This window comes from Moschus berezovskii, chromosome 10, assembly GCF_049115385.1.
Source record: "Moschus berezovskii isolate FMDL1 chromosome 10, NW_MosBer_1.0, whole genome shotgun sequence".
Taxonomy (NCBI): domain Eukaryota; kingdom Metazoa; phylum Chordata; class Mammalia; order Artiodactyla; family Moschidae; genus Moschus; species Moschus berezovskii.
In genome coordinates this window covers 109,385,047-109,400,556 of record NC_142469.1, presented here as the reverse complement: position 1 = coordinate 109,400,556, position 15,510 = coordinate 109,385,047, and the positions used below count along the sequence as shown (strand labels likewise).

The 15,510-nt window shown below is 50.6% G+C and overlaps 1 protein-coding gene across 21 annotated transcripts in view; it reads right to left on the bottom strand.

Moving 5' to 3' along the window:
- AFDN (afadin, adherens junction formation factor) overlaps positions 1–15,510 on the bottom strand; it is a 113,367-nt gene that overhangs the window by 77,480 nt on the left and 20,377 nt on the right. For 14 of the 21 annotated variants that reach the window (XM_055433273.2, XM_055433279.2, XM_088840900.1 and 11 more), the window contains exons 2-3: positions 3,933–4,128; positions 273–388 (exon numbers count right to left, since the gene is read on the bottom strand). In XM_055433273.2, the coding sequence (XP_055289248.2) occupies positions 273–388; positions 3,933–4,128 (312 nt within the window). The remainder of the gene's footprint in view (positions 1–272; positions 389–3,932; positions 4,129–15,510) is intronic. The other 7 variants (XM_055433270.2, XM_088840901.1, XM_055433274.2 and 4 more) reach the window with 1 other exon arrangement.

Below are 15,510 nucleotides of genomic sequence, written 5' to 3'. Positions count from 1 at the left end.
ATAATTTGGGGAAAAAAAACCTGAAGCTGATTCCTTGATCATGAAGTCTCTGAGTGACAACAGTTGACATAATTCTTTGCAAAGGAGAGAATAATATTTGGGATTATTCCGTGAAACAGAGGATGAAGCATGGAGAAGCTGGGCTACTCTTACACTACTTTTCAGGAGGAAGGTGAAAGGGCAGTTTAGGGAGAGAAGTGATGCGGAGAGTGAGCCCCGTGACCCCTGATCAGAGGCAGCCTTGGAACAGCAGCAGCGAGACCCCGGCTCACCTTTGCAGGAGCAGCGTCGTTCTCATTCTTGAGGACGAACCGGCCCTCGCGGTCATCTTTGTTCCAGTTCAGCTGCACCACCAGGGGTTTCTCATCTACATCCAATCTTCTTTCTTCTTCACAACATGAAAAAAGAACAAAAAGCCATGGTTATTTAATGGCAGTAGTCAATACAACATTACAACATTCTGATATACAGTCAATTTTATGGACAAAAAATGGCTTGTAACCTTCATTACTTACTGATAGCCTGAATGTAATTCAATTCCTTTCAAGTGGAAGTGAGCGTTTCAATGACTAATTCAGGATTTTGGTGCTACTGTATGTATACCTACCACGTGTCCAGTGCCCGAGAAGGCCAGGCACAACTTCCTGACAACGTTTAAAATCCAACCAGGAAAATACGAGAAATACACATGGACTAGGAAAAAAACACATATAGGAGGGCCTTGCTATATGTTTATCCGTAAATCAAGTTCTCTCAGATACAACTGGAAAACAAGACGTGCCGCTGGTGGATGAGGCTCTTCTCACCTCAGCGATGTGTGCCGACAAGACGTGGCCCTGCCCCACCAGCATCCGTCCCGGCATGACCCCTGCCCGCCTCCTCCCACTGTGCGCTGACTCCTGCTCCAAAATGCTCAGGGCTCCACCCTCACACCCCTCCCACCAGCAAGCACCACAGTTCTCTGTGTGGAGATAGAGAGTTGAGTGTCTGCTTCCTTATTTGAAATCAAAAGCTCCCAGCAGCCCCCTGAGGGCCCCCACACCTGACCACGTACTAGGAGGTAACAGCTGGCAAAGATTATTCAGGTAAGAGGGCAGCAAAGATGGGCAGTCCCTGAGATAAAGGAGGCAGGATCAACCAGATGAATCCAAAGAGTTACAGAGGCTGTCAGTAAACGTTACAGGCCGACAGTAACGTCAACTAGCAGAACACAGGACAAACAAACTCTGACGTAGTACTGCATCAACAGGAGACACGAGAAAAGGGTAACAGATAAGAGACGGGGCCAAGAAGTTTGAAATTCCTGCTTCAAACCAAAATTACCAAGTTGCTCGAGTGCCAAAATTTGCACTGGGTTGAAATCCCTCAGCATTTTAGAGAAGGAATATTCAGGACAATTAAGTCTAAATTGTAAAACAGCAGAAAAGGAGCTGCCCTGGAACACATGTCCCAGACATCTGCATGCAGATAGTCAGGGCCCTGCTACAGCCTTCAGCCTACATCACGTGTGCCTGATGACTGCATGCAGATAGTCAGGGCCCTGCTACAGCCTTCATCACGTGTGCCTGACGACTCCATGCAGATACAGCCAGGGCCCCGCTACAGCCTTCATCACGTGTGCCTGACGACTCCATGCAGATACAGCCAGGGCCCCGCTACAGCCTTCATCACGTGTGCCTGACGACTCCATGCAGATACAGCCAGGGCCCCGCTACAGCCTACATCATGTGTGCCTGACGACTCCATGCAGATACAGCCAGGGCCCCGCTACAGCCTTCATCACGTGTGCCTGACGACTCCATGTGGATAGTCAGGGCCCTGCTACAGTCTACAGCCTACATCACATGTGCCTGACGACCCCATGCAGATACAGCCAGGGCCCTGCTACAGTCTACAGCCTACATCACGTGTGCCTGATGACTGCATGCGGATAGTCAGGGCCCTGCTACAGCCTTCATCACGTGTGCCTGACGACTCCATGCAGATACAGTCAGGGCCCTGCTACAATCTACAGTATCTTCTGCTCAAGTTAGAACAGCAGAAGCCTTTAGTTTTCCAACTGACTTCACACAAGAAATTCTAATGTGGAAAAGGGCTCCGAGTGGCATTTCCATGGTACTGGGCCAGTTCTCTGTCCCTTCACGGGCTGAGGCACCAGGGGCTCACTCGGCACATGTCACCCTTCCAAGGAACATGAGCTGAACCTGCCAGACGCGGCAGGAACCACTGGTCCCTGCAAGGCCGAGCATCGTTCCTCCTGTGGGCGTCCCATCCGTGTCAGGTGGGTTTGCCACGGCGCTGCGGAAACCAGGAGATGGGGGTGCTGCCTCCACCCAAGAGTGGGGTGGGGGCGCCCGGGAGGCACACCCCCCAGCAGGGAGCAGGTGTGCTTGGGAACGGGATGGAATCACCAGTTTTCCTTTGATGTGCACTGTTTCCCCAAATAACCAGCAAGCTGTTAGGAACATAAATCCTTACAAACTTGTCTGGATCTATGCAGTGAAATAAAGTGTTAAGTATTTCCTTCGGCCTGGGGATGCCACAAAACATTCCTGACACACTACGGGCTCTGTGACCCGAAAAGACTGAGGCCCTGCCCCGGGCCCGCTCCTCTGAGGACTTGCACCCATGGCCTCCTCCTTTCTGAGGCCCTGTTGGAGCCACATGAAGGGGCAGTTCACAGGCGGGCCAGCCTGGCCGAGCATCACCACGCGGACGGGGCTGGGGCTGGGGAATGGACGTGCGCTTCTTCACACGCCCTCCTGGCGTCTTCATCCCACACAAGTGACATATCTTACTTCTTAATTAAAAACAAATCTAGCAAAGAAAGATAAAGGAAAAAGTATTCTTAAAAAAAAATTAAGCCCATTCCATTTTTAGATCTCAAATCCCAACCGTAGATGTCATTCCAAAGACCTCACGTGGCGGTGTTCAAATGACCAACAGTGCAGAAAGAAAAGTGTTAAAGATGAGAAACATTACCGTCCTCTCTGTACGCTACACACAAAGATTCTGAGGTAAAAGTAGAACCCAACCTCAGAGAAAACATCCAAAATCAGGACCATCCTCGCCCATCAAATTTGGTCTAGGCACAGTGTATGCAGGTGGTACCCCAGTGAACTTGAAAGAATGATGAACAAACACGGCCATCTGACAGAATGATGGGAATATGTGCTGACACCTGAATCCCACACGCTGCAAAAATGTTAGCCCGATTTCAGACAAAGCGAGCTGTACTTCAGGAAGAAAACCAACCCAACTAACAATGTTCAGACAGGTTTTGTGGCTAGAACGTAAACAGCGATTAAAATAAGGTTTGTGCTATCTGTAATTCTTTATTTACAACATTAACTGGATTCTGCTGTCTTTTTTTTTTTTTTTTTGCAGGTGACTCAGTATTTCCAAAGCACTCATAAAAAATTTTAAACATTTCTACATTCCTAATCAGTTCAACCTAAATTGCCATGTGATATATAGGATATTTTCAGAAACTTCAAACCTTAAAACAAGGAGCATAAAGAGTTTCCTCACAACGCCTGTTCCTCCCAAGAACATGGCTCCTGTTCCACAGGACAAAGATACTAGAGCAAGACTAATGGTCCGTACTCACAAAACAACAGGCTGCTTCTGGCTGTAGCGCTATAATCTATAAACAGAGTTATAAGATTCTGCAAAATCAAGCAGCCCCGTGGATCATCAAAGTATGTTCCAGACCTGCAGAATTCAACTTGAAACACTGCGCTCCTCATCTCTGGAGAAGAAAGCAACTCCCAAAACTGCACCAGCGAGGAACCTGCTAGGACACCTCACAGACATATGTGAGCTTTGCCATCACTGCTCCCTCAGAACAGGACGGGGCAGCAGCAGAGCCGGGCCCCAGGAGCGTGAGCCCGCGATGAAGCCCGCGGGCCGTGGCCACCCTGTGCACTGACCTCCACTGACGTGCACCTCGTACAGTGAGTACTTGGGCGACGACAGCATCCGCATGTCGGGACGGAACTTCTCAGCCAGCGTCTCCAGCACGTCCTGGGTGGTGGCGGTGCTGGACACCCGGATGCATTTCGTGGCAAAGTTCCCGGCGGCTTTATCTTGAAAATAAAATCTCATCACTCCGTGGAACTCCAAATCCTGAAAGGAAAATGAAATGATACATCTTTGAAAAAACAATAGCCTATAAAAAACAGGTGTCTTCAAATGTAGTCAAGTGACTCGGGACGAGCTGTTTACAGTCTGCCTCCCCCTGCGTGGCTCATGCGTCAGGTCCGGCTGCAGAGCACCTGTGTCAGCAGTAGCTGCCACTCAGACTGGGGCCCTCAGCTAGGGCCAGGCACCACTTGGTCAAGTCTTTATAACCACCCAGTGAAGCAGACGCTACAATCAAACCCCAGCCTCAAGATCTGGCCACTAAAACTCACAAAATCTGAGCATCCCATTCAAGCAGGATCAACAAGTCCAGAATTAAGCCCGGATGCACTGGACTCCGAGGTCCATCTGACCCTGAGGGCCCATCTGTCCCAAGATTTCAAACAGGCAGCGCTAACCCCAACCCCAGCATTAATGTGAATGAATGGAAACTCACTTTGGCAGAATTGTAAGTATTTTCAGTGTGAACTACTTGCCCCAGATCAACAGGCACAATGTAGACTTTTCTTAAAATTTTTTGTTTTTCAATAATCCTACTTCCAGAGGAAAGTACGATGGATGACAACCAAAGACTACCTCGCAGGAGGCCAAAGCCCACACTCAGGACCTTGGGAGGCGCCTTCCCAGGGCTCCTTTGCTTTTTCAATCAATTACAGGGTTTACTTAGGTGACGCTCTTGCCGTCACCACCCAGGGGCAGGGGCCTGCTGCAGCACAGAGCACCCGTGTTTGTCTGGGGTGGGTCACACTTTACCAGATGATGCTGTGTACCCCGGGACCCCCTGGACAAAGCGCAGCTCCCCACAGACCTCTGCAGACACTTCCAACCCCAAGGCTTCCTGCAAGATCCCCGGTACCAAGAGCGCCTCGGTGGGAGTCCTCAAGGCTCCCCTCCCCACCCCCCGACACGTCACGGCTTCCCACCTCCAGAGCATCCAGAGCCACCCCCACCCTAAGAGCAGGCAGGGGAGCCCCCCGTGCCCTCCTCCTCGCAGAGGTCCCTGCGGCCTCAGAGACCATCACAGCCACTACTATCCACATCCCAACCCACCAGCCTGCCCTTCCCGGAAAGGCACCATCTAACGAGTCTTCACCTGAAGGAAAGTAAGGGACAGGGAGTATTAGCATGGGCTTAACGGTCTATTTGAAAATTAAACCGGACAGGACACCATCAGGCACATTTCCAGCCCCTGGGCTCCTACTGTGTCCACCCGACTCTGCTGCAGGCCGCCCGCCCCTGTGTCCCCCACCCGGGGTAGGAATGCAGGGGCGTGTGGAAAGGACAGCCCAAACCACAGACGCCAGGGCAGCCGGGCATGGGTGCAGGGTGGCAGCTGAGAGAGCTTAACGAGGCAGGAGCCATCCATGTCTGGCCTGGGCCAAGCAGCCAAAAATCAGGCTGATGATCATTTGTAAAGAAACCTCTCTACTGATGCTTTTAAAGAAACAATTCTCCAGGCTCAATCAAGCCTAAATAAAGCAGACTATTGAGAACTACGTTTCATCTGATTTGCACTAAATAAGCATTAATAAATAACTAGCAGTTTAATTTGCCGGGTCTCCTTAACATCACACTGGAACACCTGAGCTGAGTCATTACTGGGCAAGTCCCTTAATAAAGGAACACATGAGCTTTCTGCTCAATCATTCAGCCAGTTTCAGCTGGTGTGCGTGAGTCTACAGAATTTTACCAAAACTGAGAAGACGGAACATCAAGTTCCTGAACGTTAAATTGGGCAGGCAGTGACCATGCTAACACACAATAATAATCGTAACTAACATATGTGACAGTCTGTCACGTGCCAGATACGGACGGTCTTCAGCATTTAATTCCCAAACTAAGAGGCAGGTGCCACCGTCACGCCCACTGCGCAGGGGGGACAAAGAAGGTCCAGGGAGGCCGAGCCTGAGCCGCCGCCACACAGCCGCCTGGCGGCCAGCAGCCCGCCCCCGGCCCCAGACTCCCGGCCCCAGAGCTGCCTCCTTGCCACCACTGCCTCAGCGCCAGCGGCGTGGCCCATCACCCAGGCTCCGCAGCCCGCGCCGCAGCTCGACGCACAGAAAGGCAGGATGACCAAACACAGAGGTTACTTGGTTCCTTTCCTCAAAGGTCACTTTTCCTTACAGGAAAACCACCTTCTTATCTAAAGGGATATCCTCACCTTCACATAAATTCTTCCCTGAGAAACACGATCACCCAGTCACCACAACAGTAATGAATACTGCTCGGGGTTGCATTACCACTCTTGAAACAGAAGTGTTCTTGTGTTTATCAGAAGGAATACAAAAAGGAAAAAAGAGAGAGACGGCTCGTTATGAAATGACACACACAGAGTCAAAACAAGGAGCAAAGACGTACAGATGGAGATTCGCTTTTCAGTATTTTACCAGCACCTCATTAGTTTATGAAATTGGTAATCAATCAGTCTTCTTATCCAAACCAGCAGAAACTCACCCCGACAACCCCAAATCTCCTTCTGTTCAAGCTACCGAGAACCACCTGCTCTACAGCTTAAACAGACTAATAACCAGGCTCTGTTCACGTTCTTCTCACCGCTTCCAGCATTTCTAGGGAAACCAGGTCCCAGCCTGTAGCCCAACAACGCTACCTGCCAATAGGTAATCACCTTTCCAACTGCCTCGTTTTCAGGACCACGACTTTATCTCATACACACACTCTATTCCCAAGGCTGCTGCCTCCAAGAGAGCTGTGTGCCTTCAAAACACAAACGTTACTGTGCATAAAGCCATCAGCCAGATGACGGCCGTTTGACTCACGCTGTTAAAAACACCAGTAACATTTGAATGCCAACAGCTTAGGTAGAGAATGGACGAAATACCTGATTATGGGTTTTTTGGAATCGTACTTGTATAAATACTATTTTTTAAACACGTATAAGCTACTTCTTAAACTGTTTTTTAAACCAGTACTGAAGAACACTTTTTGAAACTATAGGCATTTCATTACCTATAACTTCTACACGACATATACTCCCGAAGGCTCAGCACCATCTGGAGCAGACCTTCGCCCACCCCTCCTGGGGCACGCGCCCCACCCCTGGCCGCCCCGGCTCTGTGGCACAACCTGCCCCCAGGGCGCCTCGCCGCGCAGCACTCCGCAGGCTCTGGGTTTGTACAAACGGAGGGGGTGAGGCTCCCGGGAGTGTCACATGACTGACGGCTAGCCCTTCTCAGCACTGAAGTGCTTTGCAATGGAGGCAGGCACGTTCTTTCTCAGACATAATGCTACTGCGCACTTACAGGCTGCAGGACTGTGTGAACGCGGCTGCTACTGGCGACCGGGAACCAAACAAAGGGGTGAGTCTGGCTGCATGGCGGCGCTCTGGACCGAGTCCGCGGCCATCCCGAGCGCTGCCCTCTGACCCAGCCAGCCTCACCCGGGAGCACGAGTCAGCGCACATGCCTCACAGGTCTGCGTGACCCAGTGACTGTGGACGGCTCCTCGTCTGAAAACAAAGGCACGCTCTCTAACACACCCCAGTGCACGCCTTCCCAGTGTGAGCCAACCACTGTTCTCCTGGCATCGCCAGAGCCAAGATGGAGCAAGCTCACTGAGCGCGGGAAAAGTCGCCTTTCAGGGAAAGATTTCAGAGTTCACACATGTTCTCTGGTCTAAAAAACTGACCCCAACACACACACCCCACAGAGAACACACGCAGATCACCGCTTTATGAACTCTAACAAACCACCCTGTATCCAACCACGTAAGCGTTATAAGACAATTCTATGCCAGAAAACAGCCTGCTGTGAAAACCGATCAGCAAACATGGTTCTCAAAGGCCTCAGTTATGGCCGCCAGCACCATCTACCTACAACTGTCAGCTTCCAAGGCAGGTTCCCCGTGCGCTTCGCTGGGAGATGCCGGTGAAAGCGGAAGCCTACCCAGCGCTTTAGTCAGCATCACGAGGGGATGGACAGTGACGGTCTCCCCACAGTCCTCTGAAAACCTCCAGCCTCTATATTTGAGTAGCTGCCGCAGGACATGCACTGGGGAAGTGAAAGACGGCACCAAAGGACACACGCGTTAAACCCAGATAACAAAAGGAAGGGGAGAAGTGAAAGTGAAGGGCGCCCAGTCGTGCCCGACGCTCTGCAACCCCAGGGACTGCACAGCCCATGGGACTCTCCAGGCCACAACACTGGAGTGGGCAGCCTTTCCCTTCTCCAGGGGATCTTCCCAACCCAGGGATCGAACCCAGGTTTCCCACATTGTGGGCAGATTCTTTACCAGCTGAGCAACAAGGCAAGAAAAGAAAACGTCCTTCAAAAAGCCACCTCTCTAGTCTGGGGCTTCTACCCAGCTCTGTCCCAGATCCTTCAGCAGACTGGTGAGGCCTATGCCACTGGTCTCAGAATAAAAATGGTAAATGCATAAAGCACAAAGGATTGCAAAGTGAACAATCACAGCAAGATGTAATTAGGGCTCCCCTGGTGCTGCAGAGGTTGGGAACCCGCCTTGCAACGCAAGGGACACCAGACAGATCACTGGTCCAGGAAGACCCTGCAGAGCAACTGTGCAGCCCGGGAGCCGCACTCCTGAGCTCTCACTCTGCAGCCCAGGAGCCACACTCCTGAGCTCTCGCCCCCAGAGCCTGCGTTCCACCGTAAGAGAAGCCTCCGCAACCGGAGGCCTGCAAACCACAGCCAGAGCACCCCCCACTCACAGCAACCAGAGAAAAGCCCAGGCAGCAATGCAAACCCAGTGCAGCCAATAAAGAGAATCTTTTAAAAAGTACAATGATTGAAATATTTTTAAAACCTGTGACAGAATGTGAGTGGTTTTCATTAACATATTAAATAAGGTCTAGACCTTATTTTTGTGCATTTAAAATTTTACAACTTCAGTTTTGAAGGAGATATGAGTATAAACTTGTAAGTGAAGAAAATGCTAAATTTCAGTTACAGGCTAATAAAAATTTGTTTACTGAAATTAAGTTTCTCATCCATGGAATGTATGTATAGCCCTCAAGTAAGACAGCGACCCTGGAGCAGCTCCAGAGATGACAAACACACTTGACAGCTACAAAATATTGCCATTTACAAAAGCAAACTCATCTCATGTCGCTTTGCCAACCTGGCTGAAATATCTGCTGGCATCCCTGAGCCCGATGCTCAATCGGTTTGAGCACGACATTCTGCACAGGAGCAGCGCAGACGTCCGAGGCATCGTGCACTCCGGGGTGTGGGTGGGGGCAGAGGGCAGGATGGGCCCGGGACTGCAGCTGTGGGCACCCCTGGGCTCCTCGGGAACAGCCGTGCAGTGCCTGGACACCCGTGGCCTCCACTTACCAAGCGCCAGCAGCACCCGCCAGCTGGGAGACCAGGGTACCTCTGGACACCAGTCGGGCACCCGGTGACGAGTCGGGCCCTCCGCAGCATGGCGCTCTAGCTCCTGCCCCTCCAAGCTCCCTCCTTCCTGCGGCATGATCCCACTTCTCTCCTAAAGAGATTCCTGCTCCAGCCTCGGAACCTCAGTGTCCAGATGTGGCCAGTGAGTTCCAGGTGCATCTACCCAGCTGCAAATGAACTACTCAATCTAACACCCCACCTGTAATTAACATGATTTAAAGTGACACAGCTCGACAGTGAGCACCAAAGACTGTCGATTCACAGGAGTTGTCAGTGAGAGGACAATTCTTGAGTCACTGCCACCTTCGTCCACCTGCAGCCTTTCTCCAGCTCAGCACTAACCCGTTAAACCACAGACTTGGAGTACAACTAATCACCTGTTCCTGGGCTTCCCCCACAAATCAGGGGTAACCAATCTGCCTGTAAAGCAGGAAACACATGCTCGATCCCTGGGTGGGGAAGATGCCCTGGAGGAGGGCATGGCTACCCACTCAGTATTCTTGGCTGGGAAATCCCGTGGACAGAGGAGCCTGGCAGGCTATGGTCCTTGGGGTCTCAAGATGCGACTTGGCACAGCACAGTCACCTGTTCCTAATTCATCTCACTGTACTCAGATCCAGCACTTCACCAGAAGAACCGGACGAAAGACGTGGCTGAATTCCTTGATAACGTCCAGACATATTGTGACTAATCCACTTCCCTCATGTACGAAGCTGGCAGCCCACTCTCTCAGACACACACACCGTGGCGGCACCGTGTCTGCTGAGCCGGGCCATCCCTGTGAGCGGGACTGCACAGCCCGCCCCGCGCCGCCCGCCTTCCAGGCTCCCCGGAACCACACAGCACCTCAGGAGCAGTGTGAGTTCATCCTCACAGCATTAGTATGCAGTCAATCCACACACCGCTTTCGAAACCTGAATTCTGTAATAATCTTCACGGAAACCCACACTTTAAATATTCCAGATGCCACCATAAGGCAATTTAAGAAATGGAAATAAATTTGTCTACGTAAAAATAAACTTTCATTTGGGGAAAAAAAGGCATGCAATAAGTAAAGTCCAAAGACAAGCAACACACTGGGGCAAAAACATTTCAACTTACATGAAAGAAAGAAATAAACTATAAGATATATAAAGAGTCTCCAAAATATGAGGAAAAAACCCACTTTAAAATGGATTAAAAAGAACCTCATGTTCACAAAGTGAATATGACTCAAATAGGAAAAAGACACCTCCTTAAAGACAAAATAACTGTAAAACTTCACAATAAGATCACATTTCCCAATCAAAGTGGTGAAAGTCTGAAAGTCTAACAACCCCTCCATTTGTGGGGCATGTACAAGACGCATGTCCACGGAGCAGACCTGGGCAACGCTCAGCAAAACGAGACGCGCCTGGCACCTGGCACAGTGAGTCCCCTTCTGTGGGTCCGTCCCGAAGACACGCCGGCAAAGCCATTCACTGCGGCACTGGGGATAACAGCAAAGGTTTGGAAATGATGCAGCGAGGTACGCTGGCTGAATAAACTCTGGTCCCTTCACATAATGGAATGAAATGCTGCCATTACCCTGTGACATGGCCCGGAACATGAGTACACGTTTCAATGAACGCAGAACACAACAGTGTGTGTATTACAGTCAGAATCTTTTACATGATGCCTAATCAAATCTGCAGAAAGAAGCCTTCCCCACACTGGATAAACCAAAATGCTTCCTGAATAGGGAAGACCCCCTGGAGAAGGGAATGGCAACCCACTCCAGTATTCTTGCCTGGGAAATCCCATGGATAGAGGCGCCTAGCGGGCTACGGTCCAAAAGGTCACAAAGAGTCACAACTGAGCAACTCAGTAACAACAGCTCTGGTCACTGAAGAAGTCTTAAACCAAAAGACAAGATGTAAAATCAAGTGTCTCAAGCGCCTAGACTGCCGTTCCTCAACTCTCTTCTCCACTAAAAGGAGCCAAGGATCAGTGGAGAAATGGTCTAACCCAGGTATGGCCAGAAAATGGACAAGATGAGTTTGGGACACCTTATCACACCAGAAAACAATGACGTTTAAATGAAAAAAACTTAAGAAAAACCGTCTAGCCACCAGAAGGCGCACCTGGCCAAAGCTGGACAGTTTGATTCCATTCCGTCGCTCCGTCGTGTCCGACTCTTTGCAACCCTGTGAACTGTAGCCTACCAGGCTTCTCCGTCCATGGGATTCTCCAGGCAAGAATACTGGAGTGGGTTACTGTTTCCTTCTCCAGGGGATCTTCCCGACCCTGGGACCGAACCCGGGTCTCCCGCATTGGACGCGGACGCTTTACCTCTGAGCCGCCAGGGAAGCCGAAGGACAGTTTGATCACCGGCAGCAGTAGTGACTGCAGGGACGAGACGAGAAGCCATGAGAAGGCCCAACTGCGCAGGGACGGCAGAGCGGGGACACCGCCAAAGCCAAGGCCCTGTCAGCGCCGCAGGCTACCGGGGCACCGACGCCACGGGCGGGAAACAGGCAGTTCAAGTCGGAGGACGCAGAACTCACCGTCTTCCTGCAGCTCAGATGAGGGAGACACCCAGCCAGTAAACGTGAAGAGATGACAGAACCGGGAAATCAGGGTTGTTTCAACCCTTACTTGATTCGGGCGAGGACTGGCACCGCCCCAGCCAGGAGGGAGAGGCCGCCGGACCGGGCCCATGGGTGCGGGGAGGGGGCTGTCAGGACGCCTCCTCCGAGGCCCTGCTGGACGTGCGTGCGGACCTCAGCCCCATCACGGCTCCAAAGCTACAGAAAGTCACTCCCCACCGCCACTGGAAATGATTGGAAGTTTTGCACAGTGAATTTCAGAAACAGGATTATGAATGTACAGTGTTTTATTCTGTGAATCTTAATATTTTGCTCTTTTCATATGCTGCATATAGATTATCAATATGCTCAGTTGTTTTCTGCCTTTTTTTTGCTAGAGATAGGATTATATCTTTTCAAACTATTTTCTCGTTTTTAAGTGTATGAGCACTTGAGAATTTTCAGATGGGAAGTGATGAAATGTCTTCTCTCAGATAACCATGTCCCTAAACTCAGCTTCAATAATAAAATGAGGAAATTTTCTTTTAAAACCTGTTTCTTACATCTGCACTGAGTCTGAAGTATGTCAAATATTAAAAAGTTTCTAAATCTGAACAAGGGTAATGCACCATACAACTGTATACAGAAATTGGTAGACTATCATTTACTGTATTTACATAACTTCCAAGTAAATACTCAGCTGCAACAACTGATTCAAAGAAGCTTCGTACAACTGAAATGCTACCATCTGAATCTCTGTAATATACTACAAACTGAATTCACGGTACTCAACCTGTTCTATTAAAAAAAAAACCTCAAGAAACTTATCTAAATTAAACAATTATCTTCAAATCTTCACTGTCTTGACTATGCACTGCATTAGCCACCAAATGCGCTTTGAAACGGTTTTGAGGATATGCAAGGTTGAGGCCTTGCATATCCTCTGTGAGACACTTGAAAGGGGGTTGGGGCCGGGGAGAGAAGAACAAGTTAGAAACAAAATAACCTGGGGTCAGAGGTTGCAGGAGCAGTGACGTGAACACACCGCCTGGCGGCTGGGGTTTCACAGAGAAATCGGCACCAAGGCTGACTTCTCAGGCTGGTTTGATGGGGCTCCTGAGCCACATTCTTGGTGCCAGGCAGGACCTGCGGACGGCACTTCCTGCCTCACTGTGCCTTATCAGGTGACCACAGCAGACTGGAATGCCGCCTGGGAGCAGGCGGAAGCAAGACAAAAAGGTGAGCTGCACACAGCAGCACAGAGACTTCGGAAAGGACCACGCTGTTCAGGAGGATGCTTAACAGCACTGATGCAGAAAGGAACCCTGGAGGGGAGGGCCACACGGGCGAGAACAGCTCACTGTCCCGCCGGGCTTTCTTAGCGAAACTGCCCAAGAGAACGTTCACGAAAAGCAGCGACCATGGGAGTGGACTGTCACTCTGCTCACAAATAACACTTCTATTCCAGAAGTTTCCATACTGAAATAAGTATTACAAATATGTGGGGCATTTAACTATAATGCATTCGTGTATAGGCCAAAAAGAAAAGTACATTCTGGAACAAATTCTTTAGATAACTAATAGAATATGTCATAGGCATGAACTCAAAGACAAAGAAACAGAAATATGATGATGAAAGAAAAAAGTGTTAGGCTCCGTAAAATGAAAACGTCGAGAACCACTGATTTGTTTTTATATGTAAAGTCACACTACATCTTTTAAGGAAGATATTTTACCATTTCTAGACAAAATCGGGAACAGCAACAAGTAAGGTTTTTTCAGCCTAAGATATGCAGAGCAGAATCAGCCCAGAACGAGCGATGTTAACCCAGAGCGAGGTGCTGGGGCCCTCCCCTCCCCCACAAAGGACCTCAACTGACACGAGGCTGAGCCAACAGGTGTGAACGTCTGCCCTGCGACGAACAAGGAAGACCTGCTGGAGCAGACAAAGCAAAACACGGGAGAGGAGGAAAAGCACAGCCGACGACAGGGAGAGCAACAAGCGTCAGACACCCTCCAGAAGCACCACCAGAGCAGAGGGAAGCGCCACCCGGGGCCAGGCGCTTTCTGCTCGCTGTCCGCTGCCCTTCCAGGCACGGCCCTGGCTACAGACCCTCAGCTGAGCCCACGGCGCTGCCCTTCCAGGCACGGCCCTACGGGGCGGGCACGACTGTCTAGAGACCCTCAGCTGAGCCCAGAACCGGTAAGTTGCCTGACCAGGACCACACAGCAGCGCCCTCAGGTCAGAAGGCGGATCTGAGACAAGAAGCTGCACTTCTTTCTCCCCACGAAGCGAAGCTGCCTCTCACCTGTTACCCTGTTGTGAAGAAAGGCTGTACCCTTCCCACGCCCAGTCACACGCAGACTGCACAGCCAGTCAGCATCCCACTGCTGCACAGGTAACACAGCCAGCGCTCTGATACACACCCGGTTACAGAAGGGAAGGCCCGGAAAACCCGCACTGCGGCTGTCAGGGGTGGGGGAGTCGCACAGGCAAAGGCACCCCAGGTACAGTAAACACGACGAGTCAACAGGCAAACTGAGCCGTCAGAATGGAGCGCCGAGCATAGTCCTCAAACAGAAAAGGTACAAAAACAGAAGTCTCAGGAGAAGACCGAGGAACCCAGCGACATTTTAAGGCTTTAAATCTGTGTGACAAAACACCGTAAAAGACAAAAAGCAAAGATGAACCGAAACATACTTGCAACACACACATATAAGATTAATATTCAGAGTTTATAAAGATTTCCTGCAAATCAAGTAGAAAAAGACAAATAGCTCCCTGAAAAACATGGACAAAATGTATAAATAGGGGATGACAGGCCACACACATAGGAAAACACGTTCACTCACTGAAATCAGGTTGATAATATTAGTCAGGATTATTATTGCATGTATTCTAGCTGATCAAAAGAAATCTGTATATACCGAGGACGCAGGGACTCTGAGGTCTGGAATGTAAACTGGCAAACCCTTCTCAAGATCAGTGTGGCAGAATCTGCATCTGGCCTCTGACGGAGAAGTCACACATCTAGGTGTCGTTCTAAGACTGCGCCGGCCCAAAGGAGACAGGGACGAGGGCGCCCTGGAAAGCCTCCTCTGTAACAGGGACGACGGTGGACAGCCTGGCCGGCCCGAGGCAGGAGCAGGGATGCGGGACAGGGGACGACCACGCGACTGCCGCAACGCCGGAAGCACTAGCCTGCCAGCCTCAGGCGGCCGCGTTCTCTGGAGGCAGAAAGGGGGGAGACAGGCAGGAGGGATGGCTGTATCTACTAGCTCCACATCCTGAGGCTTCCAGGGCCTCGTCCTAGATGATAACAACTACAGCTCCCTTATTGATTCGGGAATTAAATGGAGCAACGGGCCGGCTGGGCGTCTAAACCACTGCTCGGCAGGCTTCGCGTCAGAGGTGTGAGCTCGGCAGGCTTCGCGTCAGAGGTGTGAGCTCG